The sequence below is a fragment of the Papilio machaon genome, chromosome 12 (assembly GCF_912999745.1).
Source record: "Papilio machaon chromosome 12, ilPapMach1.1, whole genome shotgun sequence".
Classification (NCBI taxonomy): domain Eukaryota; kingdom Metazoa; phylum Arthropoda; class Insecta; order Lepidoptera; family Papilionidae; genus Papilio; species Papilio machaon.
In genome coordinates, this window is record NC_059997.1 from 4290549 (window position 1) to 4306592 (window position 16044).

Consider the following 16044-nt stretch of genomic DNA (forward strand, 5'->3'; position numbering starts at 1 on the left):
TCTCCTGAATACATTATTGATATAGACAAAATGGATTAGCATTAAATTATTATTTTTAATCTTGATTCTTGACTTTATTTTTTTCAGTTTGTTTTTTAAACGCCATATTATCATAGCGAACACCCCAGAAACCAGAAGAATAAAGTTAGGTACTGTATCCAATTACTTAGTTATTTATTTTTTTAAACATATAAAAAAATATATTTTTAAGATTGGATTAAATATGAAAAAAGAGACGAATATATTACTAAAAAGTATATTTTATGGTTTAATTTACAAAAATCTGCATATGCGATTACTCGTATTCTCTGAGCATTACCGCCCAAAGTTAAATAATAAATTAAAATTCTTTATTAAATAAAAGTTAATACCTAAATCAATAGTAATAAATACTATTTATGATCTCTTAGTAATTGGAGAATTTTCCAGTGACTTGTGAGATCCAGTCTAGATAGTGAGCGACTTTGACGTAGACGCCAGGCACGCCGGACTGCCCGCAGCCGATGCCCCATGACACGACGCCCACCAGCTGCCACGTGCCGCTACGCTCGCATACCAGGGGGCCGCCGCCGTCACCCTTGCACGCGTCCTTGCCTTCCTCACCGCCCGCGCAGATGAAACCAGGGTTCAGCTCGTAGTTGTAGCCCAACCTGGTTTGTTTCAACTGTTGCTGGCACTGACCGTGGGCTAGGATTGGTACGTCGACTTCTTTCAGAATGTTCTGGTATTTTCCATAATCACCGAATGCGTCTTTTCCCCATCCGGTGGTCCAGCACCTCTGTCCGGCGTACTCTGTGTATTTATCCGGCAAGCAGGCGGGGCTGATGTGCGGGTATTTGGTCCAATCGACTGGATGCTCCAGCTTGAGGATGGCGAGGTCGTTGTCCAAGGTACCGGCGTAGTACGTCGGGTGCACGTGTACCGACACCACGTCCCTCTCGATGTATGGGTAGAATTCGACATCGTGGTTCACGTCCCATTCGCCTAGCCTCACTCTTAGTTCGAAGCCTTTGTATCTATAAAAATAAATTAGTTGTTAGAAGTTATTAAACTGAGATGGTCCTTTTTGATCTAATTGTTTTTAGCTTAATACATTTTATGTGGAATTCATCCGGCTACGGCAAACAAAAGTCTAGAACTAAAAATAAAACAATATTTATCAAATACTTACGATTTAACGCAATGAGCAGCAGTCATAATGTGAAGTCCATCAATAAGGGTACCACCACACACATATACGGATTCTTTCGGATCTTTCTTTAGAATAGCCGCCTGCCACGGGTATTCTCCGAATTCACTGTCGCCGTCTATATATGAGGGTGTCTTGATCCTTCCATTGATCCCTTGCGAGTGTCGGATACCGCACTGGCCGCGGTTGGATGCCTGAGGGCGCAACGGTCGGCGACAGCACACTTGGTTTTGTTGGCATCGTTGAGGGCTGGGGCGTCCGAAGTATCCCTGACGCTATAAAGGAGATAATATTTTAGTTTTCTTATCATACGATTCACCATAAAACTATAACACTAAAGTTGACCTACAATTTTCTAGACTATTAAATTAAATTACCTCTTCAATGGATTTGTCTAAAGAAACTTCTCTCTTCCTTCTGTTCTCAGGAAATCGTATACTCTGGCCGCCCCGGTTTGCCCCAGGACGGTGAGAAGGGACAGTTAAGGAACGGGAATAAGCGTATCTGTTAGCGTAGCTATTTTGATTATCAGCTGTTACATTAGCGGACCTCTCGAAGTTCGGGTTATAAAAACCATTGTTTTGATAATTATAATCAATATGATCATTATTAAGATTCGTATTATCATCGTCATAATAGTCCTCATTATCTACTTGCGGTTCTGGGGAATTATAAGGACTTGGTCTGTAATAACCGCCGTAATGTGGTGAATGCGGAGAATATATTGGTGGGGGGTAATTGTGATGCGGGGCAAATTCGTTATGAGCATGCACGTAAGGCTTGTTATGATAAATATCGTAAGGATTATGATGATGGTAATGCTCGTGCTTATTCAAAAGATAAAGTTTCTTTTCATGGAATAAATCACCAATTTTATTGACGACGTGTTCGTTAGGCGTCACGTGTAAATTGACAAATGGTTTTACAATTTTTTCCCCGTAATCATTTTTGGTCACTTGTACGGCTAGTAAAGGGTTAACCGAGAGCAATCCTAAATTAATTCCACCACCATTCAAAGCAGGACCATAAGGATTGTATATGGGATTAGCGTTGAAGGGATTTATGGGATATCCACCATGGGAAGGCTGGGGCAACCCAAAAGAGACACCAAACGTGGGCTGCACTTGTTTGTTGTTATTACCGCCATTGCCGCCGTAGCCGGCCAGTCCGAAGACGCGCTGCAGTAATATCGTATTTTAGAAATAAAATAATTTCTGATATATTGTTAGCTATTTGTAAGTGCCCATTGTTTAGTTTTTCTTTTGTACGATATTGCAAATGAATGTGATATATAAAAACGCAGCTCATTCATATCCAGTTGCAATACATGAGTAAGTTGTTACCCCAGTCTGTTTTGATGATAATGACCACGAAGGAGTTGTAACATGGGTTTAAGAGGATGTGAATTATCAAGAGAGATCAGTATGGATTGCGAAATTATGTTTATGTTAGTTTGTATTTCTAATTATTTGAAATATTAGCTACACTTACTGGTTCAGCTTCCTTGTCAGCGTCATCCTGTTTATCTGTAGCCGCTTCTCTTTTGCTTATGCTTTTGACTGTTGTTTGATTTTGTTGTGCATCAACTTCTAAATCTGAAGCCACAGTTGCGTTTAAGTTATCCAGTTGTTCTTCAGTAAGTGCTGCAATCTCGCTGCCTTTGTTACGAGGATCGATAGGCAAGTATAAGTCGTCCCTGCGGCCAATGATTTCTTGACTGGGGCATTGATCGTAGTTCACACAGACGCAGTCGAATCCTTGAGCTTTTGGCTCATGGTAACTTTGTTGATAATTTTGCTGGTTGCTTTGACCGAAAGTTGCTGGACCTTGATTGTATAAATTGTTAGCGGATCCCACATGAAGTTCTTTCTTGTAAAATTCTGTATTTTGAGATGCGTAATTTCCTAATGAGTTGCTGTATTTTTGATCATCGAAGACATTGTTTGCATATTGATTAGGTAATGATTGGGATGCAATATTAGCACTTCCTTTATTGACATTGGTATGACCATATTGCGAGCCGTAAACGGTGTCTGCTTCGTACACTGGTTTAGTATACAATGGATAGTTTCCTGTCATAGGTTTGAAGCCTCCTGATGTAATTGAACTGTAGTCACCACCGGATGCTGTTATAACGTCAGATGACTCATGAGCAAAGTTTTGCGATCCTAAATGTCCAACAGATCCGACAGGTATTGCTACAGGTTTAATGATAACTTTAGGATCTTTCTCAGCATCGCTGTGAACGTAATGGTGGTGTACATGTTGTTGCACGATGTCTGTTTTGACTCCAGTCTGGACGTTAGCAGGTATTTTATTGTAGGTAGGTTTAGAATTTTCAAAAGCATAGGGTCCCTCATTTGCATATATTGGTGGCTTTGTTACGAAATTACTTTCATGGGCGTTATACACTCCGCTGTTCTGAGAAAACTGGTAATTGCTACCAGAAAGGCCATATTTGTCTGAAAATCCTGGGCGAATGTTGCCTCCGTATCCGATTCTCTTGGGCGGCAGCTTTTGTGGACGAGAAGGGTATGGCATCGGTTTTGGTGGACCGTAAGCTCTTGGAGGTCCTCGGATTGGAATAGAAGCAACGGGTTTACCAATAGGCTTTATATCCACGGGCTGTGCGTAAATGAGGTCGTCGGGAGATACATAGGTACGCTTTTCTTGAGTTTCTCCTTCTTCACACTAAAAATGTAAAACGAAGATAGATTATGCAGATCATTTAAATGTAGATAATTAAATTACATCTTAAATTAATATTAATTATTAAAAGTGTTTAAAAATAAAAATTTGCTTGCAAATAAACCAACCTGTATGAGACCTAAAGTACACAGACGATCTTTGATCAGATTTCTCGCTTCGGTATCATCTCCCGCATCCAGTGCTTCTTTTATCGTGGGATCGCCGTATACTTCATCGAAGCCGCCCAAACTTCTTCCTTGCTTGCCATTAATTAGTTCATCAACAATTCCGTCGAGTACAGTCTCGTTAGTTTCGAGACTTTTGTCCTGAGCCACAGTAAGATGTTCGCCTTCTAACAATTCAGTCGATTTTTCTTTTTGCTCTTCTGCTTCGGTATTTTTTTCGTTTCCCCAGGACCATTCTGCTGCTACAACCGCTATTGTTATTGATAGCAGTAAACAACTTGATAAAGACAACCGCATGATCTGTGAATAATAGTAACGTTGAAATATTGGTGTTATTTAATCTTTTTTAACGCTGTATTTAAAACGACGATGTTTCGAAACTATCTGAGAGCGCTTTTACTTTCGCAGACGGTCGGTATTATGTAAACTCGAATAATGCCAGGTAGCGAGCGACCGAGCCTGCGCGTTCGCTAGCGTGGGCCTGCGAAAGCACTCTCACATGTCGAGTAAGAATGTATTACGTACAGCTGTTATGTATGTTTACTATAACAGGTTAATATTTTTAATTAATTCATAGTACTGAATGTACAATATGGCAAGTTATAGAGAAAATTTAGACTTTTATTAAATGAGTAATAATTTCTTTTCCAAAGATGCTAACGGAAGCGATAAAAGTTACTTAAATATTTTATAGTTTCGGCTAATAGGTTTGTTTATTGTTTATGTTCTTAAAGAAAGTAAATTGGTGTCATTGTCGATCCGAAACCGGCACAAGAAGCTATTTGGTAAGCACATCGCGTCTATGCGTCATCTTTTCACGCAACGAAGCCGTAACCGCATTATGCAATTTATGAGTTGTTGCTCATTATTTAATATGTTTTTTTTTCTGACTTTTACTTATTGTTGTTTAATAAGTGAACTATCGCTTGAAGCATTGTTTAAATGGAAAGTTTAAATGCAGTTGGCATCGTAATAGTCCTGATACGCGCCGTGAGTTAGAGAGCTTGGGTACATGCTTCGTTAGACAGTGAAAGTATTATGGACGTATATCGTACATAGGAAAATGACATGATAGTCATCTCTATTACTTATATAATGTTGTAAAATAACATCAGACTGGTGTTCATGTAAAAATTCAAAATACGTTATATCGCATAAATTTTTTAAAACATTTTATAATCTTCTTTTTTAGGAGATTAGAAGAGTCCGTTTCCAATGGTACAAGAGAAATTTAATAATATTTAGGATATTTCGCGTTCCTAATTAAATAAAATTTCACCATAAGATTTCTTTTAAATAAAGAAACTAGGGGTTAAGCTAATTATCACTAAAATCTGATTAAATTTTATGCAAAATCGTATGAAATTTGCGTTATTGTTAATTTTTCCACTGATTAAAAGTATCACAGGCACTATAAACTTACTTTTTCTTACAATTTTTCCTTTTTAACACTAATAAAATAACAACTTGTTTTAAGTCGTTTTCACCACTTCACCGACGCTCTGTTTGCGTCCGAATGACTGCCACCACTCCGGCGGCAACGCTTTATACTTCAACCAACGCAAAGATGCACGCTGCCCGATTTTGTAAGATGATCGACTCATGCTTGTACCATTAAACTCTAACGGAGACAATAACACCAAACTGTATCGTAATTTACTACGCAAAAGTGTGCGAATCGGTTTATCGTGAATGTCTTTGGTACGGGGTCTGACGTCAATATCATTGATCAACCCTCCGGATCATTCACGTCTGGGTTCTGAATAAGCGTTATGCAACTGGGATGTCATCGGGGTCACGATAGCGGATTTGCTGTTTGAGGCACCTCGTGGATGTCCTTGTAATTTATAAAAGTTGGGGGAAAAATGTTTTTTTTTTTTTTTTTAAATATTGAATTTGAGATAGTCAGAGCCCTTGGGCAGCGGTTGTATACATTTATGGAACAATAGAATATGCTTTATGCGAAATTAGATTTCTTGGCAAGGATTTGCTTATTGTCTATAGACTTAGATGTCTAGATATCGGTCATATTGTCGTTAGGCTTACACTATTAGCGTTTTCCTTCTAAGTAAAGTGTTACACCATTTATTCTGCAATATACTTAATAATAAAGTAGAGAATTTTATGGAATTACTTGCGAGATCCCCATAGTTGGCTTTGTTCCACTTTCACTACTTCATTAAAGGAAGCTTGATCTAATATCAAGCTTATAAGAAAATATTGGCTAAATATATTACTCAAAACATTTAAGTCATTTATTGAGTGTAGAATGCGCAGGGGCTCACACTTTGACTTGTCATATAAAAGATTTCAACGCGCTCAATATTTACGTGTTTACCATACCATGTAAGCATAAAAATTGTATTTAATAAATATATTGGCCTTAGGATAAAACATTTTATTAGATATATATATATATATTAAATGTTATTATTGAGTTGAATGTTGTAGATATCTTCTTGCACCATAAAAGTGTTTTATGCCGATATTCACACACGGGTATAAAAATATGGCTGTTCAAAATTATTTATTCCTGCACGATATGTTAAAAAGTGTTATTTTTAGGTTGTTGTAATTGTACACCAGGATGAATTTGGGCATTGCGTGGAGGGATTGCATAAGAGGGGCTTTCCAGCGCAAACTCGAACCGGACTTGAGCGGGCGCAGCGGAGTTGCGGCTTGCGCAATGGTTCGCTGAACCAGATCTATGTCTTCAATACTCAACTGATGCATGTTATTGTTTGAAATGTAACAATACTGCATACTTAATACAGGACATGCGGCATGCGTCATAAAAAGAAATCGTTTATGTTTGAAGGTCTGACCTTTGGATTAGAGGAGTTCAAAGAGCGATAAATAAAATCTCTAGGTAATATAAAAGAAAATTAAATTGGGAAAGTAAATAATGAATCGATGTTTGTATTTATGGTCTCCGATAACATTGATTTTCAGTACCATCTCCTGCGTGCATTTATCAATGCTATTAGTAAAGATGAAATTCGGATACATTGTTTTCAGTCGCTTGTAAACAAAACTGTTACGGTACGAGTTACAATTATTTCTTACGTAATCGCAGCGATGACTTCCGTTGCTAACAAAAGTGCAATGAACTTATAGCGAGTGATGCATTGGTAGTAATCTGAGGCAATCAACGTCAAAGGCATCTTACATTATTTACATTTTTTATACGCATTCGTTGAGGTTTAAAACTGTGAATTGTATTATGCAACATGGAAATAGTTACAACATCCTCTACATTTCTAGGTAACTGGCCTCTATTAACTACATTAGTATGATATGATACTGTTTTCATTACGACTACGATGAATTTAAATAACAAAGTTTTTGAACGTAATTTAGTCAAGTGTGGGTAAAATGAACTTCCGTTTTGCCGTCAATTCATGTGACAATGGCTTAAAATTTCACGAGGACTATTACTTAAATTATGTTTTAGATATTTTAAGAAGCTTAAAGTTCCTAAGGTTTATCATTAACATCAGCTCACTATACGTTCCCACTGAGGGGCTCGGAGTTTACCCTAAGCTGGAGGTGACTAGCCAATAGTCAACTATGTTGGCATAGTGCGGATTGGTTGACTTCCGATATGTGCAGGTTGCATCACAATGTTTCCCTTCATCATAAGAACGTCGGATAAATATATAGGTACATCTGTAAATCGAAATTCAGAAATTTCATACATAAACATGCAATGTTGTTATGACTAAAAAACTGTGTTGCAAGCTCTGAACACGGATTTTCCGAATTGCTTCTATTGCAATTGGCAGCGAAGGTCAAGCAAGACTTATTCTATAAAACAAAATCAATAGAGTCGTTGCTTGTTTGTATTTTATTTATGAATTTTGGAACAATAAAAATAACGATCAAAAGATTCCGCTTTGCTAAAATTTAATTAATAAATAAATAATTTATTATTTTATCTTGACTTCGTAAAAGGAACGTAGAATCAATTTAAAGATTCTAATTTTAACATAATTTACGTTTTAAATAAACTCTTTTTTACGTTTTAGATTCATTAGATAGTTTACTGAATACTTAACACTGTAATTAAAGGATAAAAGTATTTTTTATTTACACATACATTTTTTAGCATAGTAAGACAAATGAACGTTTAAATAAATATTTTGAAAAGTTGTTTATACTTCGTCTTTAAAATACTAAAATTAGTTTTTTCCGCAATTACTTTTTACTTAAATTCTTCAATGAATTTAAAATAATTTTAATTCGAACGCGACTCCACTCACTTTCTGTGTTAATCAAATCAATGACCTAGTTTCGGCCGATTGTATGATATGGTCGCGTAATGTTGGGATTCCCTACGTTCCTGCCAAGGACTCCTGGCGAAACTGCATTCGGGACACTCTTCGGGTTTTTACACTTACTAAGCTGTATTAAGGTTATTTTTTCTAGTACTTGTACAAGTACGTAATTATAGAAACTAACAAATGGTTATGTTTTTTTGTTTTACCTAGTTTTTGATTTCTATTCCAGTTGAAATAAAGATTTTTTAATACAATGGTGCAAAAATAATTGTAATGAAAATTGAAGGTGTGTTAGTTATAATGTGGGAAAATTTACCAATGCTTTCTCTCAGATATTCTTGAAAAAAGAATGCTCGTAAATTTCTAATTAAACAATACTTCATTACCATTTACGAGATCAGAGATTTTGATACTAATGTTGATTGAAATAAAATCATTTCATTTATAAATGAAACATGAATTAAAAAAAAGTAATAAGTTGCCTCTGTGTTCTTCCAGACTATGTCCTACATCTGTGCGAAATTTCGTCAAGATCCGTTGAGCCGTTCCGGAGATCCGTTCAAACAAACATCCATCAATCTAAACTTTCGCATTTGTAAATTAAGATTAACGTGCACCGATCTATGAGAACTTCATAAAACTAAACAGTAAATAAACACTTGTTTGAGAAACAATTCATTTTACATTTTATTCATTTACATTCATGACATAAGCGAATAATTGAGATGATAAGTGATAACTATTCTATTCAGTAAGTTAGACCAAAATACGGGCACATGTGAAATTTGATTGAAATTGGTTCAGTAGTTTTGGAGTTTATCGGCAACATACAACGTGACACAAAATTTTTATATATGTATATATATGTATTCTCTAACTTACGCCCTACACCTCAGACAATACAACACCTAGCCTAGCCTAGCCGTACACCTGAAAACGAAAATACATTTCTGTTGTGTTCTATACTTTAATCAACGCCATCTATTTGTGACTTAATATATTACAGATGAAAAATGTATTTGCAACAAACTACTAGTGGAGTAAGTAATAACAATTTGTAATAACAGATGGCGTTAGTGAACTCAACAAGCTCAAAATGTAGAGTCTGTTATTTCCGAAAGATGTCATTGTTCCTATGTTATTCTAGGTGCATTAAACAGAGACACCGGTAATAGAAGCTTTCAATGTAATTGAGATGTAAACACGCTTGCAATATCTCGAAGCATTTTTATTTACCTATTATAAAACTTACACAATCCTATAAAATTAAAAAAGAAACACTTTAATTTTAAGTGTATGGATGTAATTGCTTCGGCACGTAACTTTATTAGTTAGTCTAAATTTGGTAGAGTGGGCATTGTTCGCAAAGTGTTGTCATTAGTTAAATTACTCGTATATTAGCCAAGTATGGTGTGAAAGATTTTCACGTATTGCGGTGACCATTTCGTTCGACAATAGCGGGGTTACCTTGCTTAGTTACTAATAATCTGATTATTATTACTATGAATGCGAAAGTTTGAATTGATGGAAGTATATAGCTGAACATATCTGAATATTTGGCACAGATATAGAACACAGTCTGTAATACGCTACATAGTCTACAGAGCTGGGCATTAACTCGTTAATCCGTTAATCGTTAATTAACGAAGTTAACATTTTGCTTAACGGATTAACTTTTAAGTTAACTTCAAAAAGTGTTAACGCTTTTGTTAACTTCCGTTAAACTCAACTTCCGTTAATAAAAGTCCGTTAATCGTTAAATTAGAAACTTGGAGACGTGCTGTCATTTTGTTTAAATTACGTGCCACGCCACACTCGTAAGTTCAGCTATGTTGGGCGACTGTCGGCGACTCGAATGGTGAACGAACGAGTTGATAATTGATATATGTGAAGTTCGCATGCAAGTGTGATGCATCAGAGCGTCCGGGAAAGACGTGACCAACAGGACAAAATGAAAAGAAGGTTCGAAATAGTATATTTAATTACGAGTATATAATAGCAAGGGTTTGTAATAGCCCACATTCCGAACGCTCTTAGTCCCTGCAATACGCCACTTTTTGAGCAACTGTATTAAAACACTTTTTTACTCGTGCTTTTTCTTTAACTTTTCCAAACTCGTGCCTTCTCTTTCCCAACTGTCAAAATAATGTCTATTATAAAGAAAAAACCAACCACGAATTTTTTACAAAAAAAATCATTGAAGTTTTTACGATTCATGCAAATATTTCTAAAAAGAAGATCCTAATTTGTTACAATATCAGATTTAATGATTTGATTCAATGAATTAGGTTAGGTTTCATTTTATTTCATCTCATTAAATTTCATTTTCATTTCATATCAATAAAAATAATCTACTGAAGACTTGGCCGTTTGGGCATAGTTCTCTTTGCCTACCCTCGGCTCGGGTAGACATTTGTCGGAACTCTTTGCAATGACAGGCTTTCCGTTCTCGTAATGAAATATACTATAATGCATTCATACTTGTCTCTAATACTAATGTGTTATAGAATGTATAGTCAAATTACTATTTTAAAGAAGTGTCGCCACAATAAGTGTAAAATTAGTATGTATAATTTTGGTATGGTTAACTGTTAACGATTAACTTTAACTTGCGTTAAATTTAATTTAACGCTTTAACGATTAACGAAGTTAACTTTTCGATTAACTGTGCCCACCTGTGATAGTCTAACTATAAAGATAAATATGTCATTATTTTTGATGTAATAACTCAATAGTATAGAAATAAGTTAATATTAAAGTGTTTTTTTAATTGTACGAGGATGAAGTCGAGGGCAAGTGCTAGTGTTATATAATTCTACCTCCATGTATGTTTGTACAATACAAACAACTTTTCGAAAGGCGGACACTTTATAGATCATATGATTAACGTCAGGTATTTTGTGGGCTGTTTGTAGGTAGACATTGACCTTGTATTTGCACTGATAATGTATCTTTGAACTCTTTGGATACATTTTATGTACTTTTTTCCTGTACACATGCTCATATCAGTATCAGTAGGAGTATCAGTTGACATTTTAATTTGACTCGTGCGAATTGGAAAAAATAAAGGGGAAATCCGTCTCTGATATCCGGATCGATTTCAGTTTTTTTTTTGGAACGAAGTTCCTTATCGCGCGTTGTGAAAGGGGGCTAGACGGAAAAAATTCTTACGAAAAGTTGTCACGACACTTTTTGCTATAGTATGTTAACGACGAATGAGCGCTACTTCACCATGGCAACGACGTGACAATATATAACGAAAATTCATAGAAATAAAATTTACTTCTTGTGAAGACTTAAGTTTTTTATTCATAGAATAAACATTGGTTCCTTCACTAATTAATCGAAAGGAACTTCGTTCCATCCGGGTGTCCCTTGACACCTCTCAAGTTTTTTTTATTAAGGAGACGTTAAAATGAGACATTTATTGTCGGCCTATAGCGCCACACTGCAATTGTTTTTTGGACTCTACCACTAACGAGCAATAGGAATTATTGAATCTCTATCGATTAATATTTTTTTCTCTTAAAGTTTTGTAAGTATAAAATTCGAAACGATTCACATACCTAAAGCTTTAAGAAAACCAAACAAACATTATGTCTACATAAATAAAAAAAGATAGGTTACGTTATACAGACCTTCACTTACCTAATTATTATTAGAGGGTCCCAATTTAAAGTAGCTAAATCCAAATTTTCTTGTTTCATGAAGAATGGAACTATGTTTATAAAATCTTTGCTCCACGTCCCAATTTCCTTCCATGATTGAGGATCATAGGAAAGAAAGAACATAATCAAATACATTTGAAAAAGGAATATTCTTCGAAGATGACAGAGATAATTAGTTATGTAAAATTGATGTATTTGTACACGACAGGATTTCAATCCATGGATGATGAATCAGCCTTGATAACACTGTAACTAAACAGGTATTCATAGTCTCTTTGTACTTTTGGAGATCTTCCGCATTTATTGACAAGTGTCAAGTACATTTTTGAATCTGTAATATGAGAAAGATTATGAACTAATAATAATGATTCTAGAGACGTTCTTTTACATTTATAATATTAACTTTATTGTACTTATAATCTTATATTGTAATTCAAATAATATTTTCCAAGTTCAACGATATTTAAAAGTGTTTCGTGTAAGTTAACAAAGATATTGATAGAAAAATATACTTGCAACAACTTCAAATGACACGTTCGTTTGTGCTAAAAGTATGAACCCAAATGTTTTTTCAAATGTAATTAACACGGAGACTCAAAATGTCAATTGTTAGGTAATTAATTTAATATTCATACTTGAGAGCAATAATTTATAAAAAAATAATTGCGGATATTGGGCGGACATGTCTGTCATTAACAAGACAAATGTTTCCAATCTTTAGTAAATTACGTTTTTATGTGCGAAATTAGCCTATTAGTGTAATTAAAAGAAATGCCAAGGACAAGCAAAAGCCCGTAGCCATACATCTGTAACAAGCGTAAGTGCGACATTTTTGTCAACTAAATTCGGCAACCGAGGACAGTAGGTTTTGTATTACACGACGCCCAAACAACGCTCGCAATAGATTCATGCATAGATTATGGTCATCCGTATAAATAGTGTTACGACGGAACATTGAACATCAGTCGGCTTTGACAGCTCGAAGTGATCTTCTAACGTCTAAATTTAACACAGACCACGTTCACAATGAGATCGCTGGTGGTGTTCGTTGCAGCGTTGACGCTGGCAGCTGCCGCACCTAGCGGTGAGCCTGGCCTGAAGAAGAGGTCTATTGGACATGCGGTTGCCTACACCGTACCGACGTCCGTACTCGCGACTGAGGTAGTCGAGCCCGTGGTGTACTCTAGTCCTTCCGTCTACGCTCCCGCCGCTACAGTATACTCGACAGGGTCAGCCGTGTCTCACCAGTCGAGAGTGGACGTGCGTACTTCTCCTACAGTGGTCGCCACCTCCCCTGCCGTGGTTGCAGCCTCACCCGCTGTTGTCGAAGCTCGCTCCGTGTACTCTGCGCCCCTGTACGCCGCTCCCGCCGCCGTCTCCCATCAGTCCCGCTACGACGTTCGCAGCTCCCCGGCGCTGTTGACCGAGCAGGTGGTGGCTCCTGCCGTCTACAACCAGCAGCTTGTGGCAGCTCCCGCTGTCGTCGACGCTCGCTCGCTCTGGACCCCATCAGTCTACACCACTTCTTGGTAAACATTGTAACTACATAAAACAATGAATCGTTGAATTTATTTTAATTTTTTAAACTTGATTCTTGATCGCTTAAAATAGATGCAGTGATTTTGTAACTTTCAAACACATGTAATTTTAAATAAAAGATTTATCTTTCAAAATGTTTTTTTATTGACACTGTCACGAGGGAAATTTTTAAATTACCGGTTATTGTATGTTTGTTACTGAATGTACGTCTAGTTCCCATATAAGCTACTTTACCTAAAACGGATCGACTAATTTATAGTATAACGTGTAATTCAAATCATACAATATAGGAGTAAAATCAGTATTTTGATATACGGTACTAAATTTAAGAGCAAGAATAAAATATTAAATTTGAATTTCAATAACGGAACTGGACTGTAACAAGTTTATTTGTTTTCCGGATTGTAGTGATAATGCAATATTTCCGTGTGAAATATTAACTTGAATCTAGCAAATTATCTACTAGTATGATTATACGTAGACTAAAGTTTATAGTAAGACATGTCATCACTTTTCAATTGCCTTTTCAGTTTCCATACTTTTTTCAACAAAGTCTAGCAACACAGAACTATTTCGAAGTCTATATGGAGATTGACAGGCGTATGAGTCAAAATGACTTATTTTTTAACCTTTTTAACAATAATAACACTAAACTAACCTTTTAATAAGTAATTAAATTGGTGGATTTAGTAAAGCTAAATACAGCTTCAAGATAAGATTATTGTTATAAAAGCATCGTTTGTTTCTTAATATTCTTTTATTAAATCGATACTCAATACCGCTGAGGTAATTGCGCAAATTGTTTTTATAACTGATTTAAATTTAGCGAATTTGAAACATAAATGAACATAAAAGTCTTTAGGGCAAGGCTCGAGGCTGTTTACTTTCATATGACACTTGACATTGTCGTTTCACAAACATTAATTTTTACCCTCATATGGTTATAACTTAATTACTAATTTGACTCTGGATAGTATATAAGCCGTTGACAATATTGTTGCATTATCAGTCAACCGATAATCGGTTTGAAGTGATAGTGTTCGCTAAATCACAACACAGACCACGATTCAAAATGAAATTGCTGGTGGTGTTTTCCGCTCTTGCCGCTGTGGCGTGCGCATCTCTGATCCCGTTGGCGCAGCCGTCGCACTATGGAGCCGCATTCGTGACGCACGCCGCTATTGCTCCTGTCGTTGCCCCCGCTGTGGTCGCCGCGCCCGCCGCCGTCTCTCACCAATCCCGTGTGGACGTGCGAACCAGCCCTGCTATTGTCACCGCGCATAGTGCTTACGCCACCCCTCTCTTGGGACATTCTGCTCTAGGGTTCGGCCATGGACACCTGCTGAAGAAGCGCTCTTTGGGTCATGTCGCTTACGCGGCCCCTGTCATAACACACGCCGCTCCAGTTATCGCCGCTGTACCCGCCGCTGTGTCTCACCAATCCCGTGTGGATGTGCGAACCAGCCCCGCTATTGTCACCGCGCACACCGTACCCGTCTTGGCCGCGCACAATGGTTACGCTGCTCCTCTCTTGGGACACCTGCTGAAGAAGCGCTCCTTGGGACACATCGCTTACGCAGCCCCGGTCGTAGCACACACCGCTCCAGTGATCGCCACAGCGCCCGTTGCTGTATCTCAACATTCCCGTGTGGATGTCGTCTCTAGCCCGGCTGTCGTGTCACACACTATCACCGCGCCCGCCGTAGCGCACACATTCGTGGCGCCCGTTGTTGCACGCGCCGCCTATGCGCCTGTCGTGGCTCACGCTATCACCCCGGCCGCTGTGTCTCATCAGTCTCGTGTTGATGTTCGCACCAGACCTGCTGTCGTTTCCCAATCCGTGGTTGCGGCCCCCATCCTCGGTGCGCACTCTTCTCTTACCCTTTCAGGCCACGGACATCTGCTAAAGAAACGTTCTTTGGGTCACATTATCACCCCCGTTGCCGTTGCCCACGCTCCCGCAGCTGTCACTCATCAGTCCCGTGTTGACGTGGTGTCCCGCCCAGCTGTTGTGTCTCACTCCGTGGTGTCCCCTGTGGTGTCGCACGCAGTTCCTGTGGTTCCCCTCGCGCATTCTGCATCACGTTTACTCCATGCCTCCCCCTTAGTGCACATTATTAAGATGTAATTAAGATTTAGCGAACAAATGTAGTTTTCATTTTAATATGTTAAATTAAAATGAATAGACAATAAAGTAATATTTTTAAAATTATAATTACCTATCTTATTTTAAACCTGAAAACCTATTAACTATATTTAAAAAACTAGGAAATACAGTTAATTGTTGCGTAACGATTCTGATCAATTTTTTATGTGATGAGAAAGTGAAATTGATTCAGTTTTCCGGATTCTATACTTTGAAAAACGATATTTGATTCTGGTATGTTCGTACATATTTAGGTCCTAATGAAAGCGATAAATGTTATATTTTTACGGCTCATAAATTCTTTGTTAACTTTAATTAAGTTTGAAGACGTGATACTTTATTTCATCTT

At 37.2% G+C, this 16044-nt stretch overlaps 3 protein-coding genes across 4 annotated transcripts; 2 read left to right on the plus strand and 1 right to left on the minus strand.

Annotated features, from left to right (window-relative positions):
• Positions 1–273: 273 nt before the first annotated feature.
• Positions 274–5600, minus strand: LOC106708825. 2 transcript variants are annotated; one of them, XM_014500380.2, is made up of 6 exons: positions 5486–5600; positions 4006–4362; positions 2681–3880; positions 1567–2367; positions 1172–1464; positions 274–1016 (listed from the first exon to the last, which is right to left on the minus strand). In XM_014500380.2, exons 2-6 carry the CDS (start codon positions 4357–4359, stop codon positions 407–409), a joined length of 3258 nt encoding a protein of 1085 aa, XP_014355866.2. In that variant the 5' UTR covers positions 4360–4362; positions 5486–5600; the 3' UTR covers positions 274–406. The 2 variants fall into 2 exon arrangements, with proteins under 2 accessions (XP_014355866.2, XP_014355867.2); XM_014500381.2 differs by lacking the exon at positions 1567–2367 and having other exon boundaries at positions 282–1016.
• Positions 5601–12951: 7351 nt separating this feature from the next.
• On the plus strand, positions 12952–13683 carry LOC106708770. Its single transcript, XM_014500322.2, has one exon. It carries the CDS (start codon positions 13037–13039, stop codon positions 13541–13543), a length of 507 nt encoding a protein of 168 aa, XP_014355808.1. The 5' UTR covers positions 12952–13036; the 3' UTR covers positions 13544–13683.
• An 884-nt stretch (positions 13684–14567) lies between these two features.
• On the plus strand, positions 14568–15677 carry LOC106708783 (cuticle protein LPCP-23). The gene has a single exon (XM_014500339.2). It carries the CDS (start codon positions 14622–14624, stop codon positions 15675–15677), a length of 1056 nt encoding a protein of 351 aa, XP_014355825.2. The 5' UTR covers positions 14568–14621.
• The last annotated feature ends 367 nt before the right edge of the window (positions 15678–16044 follow it).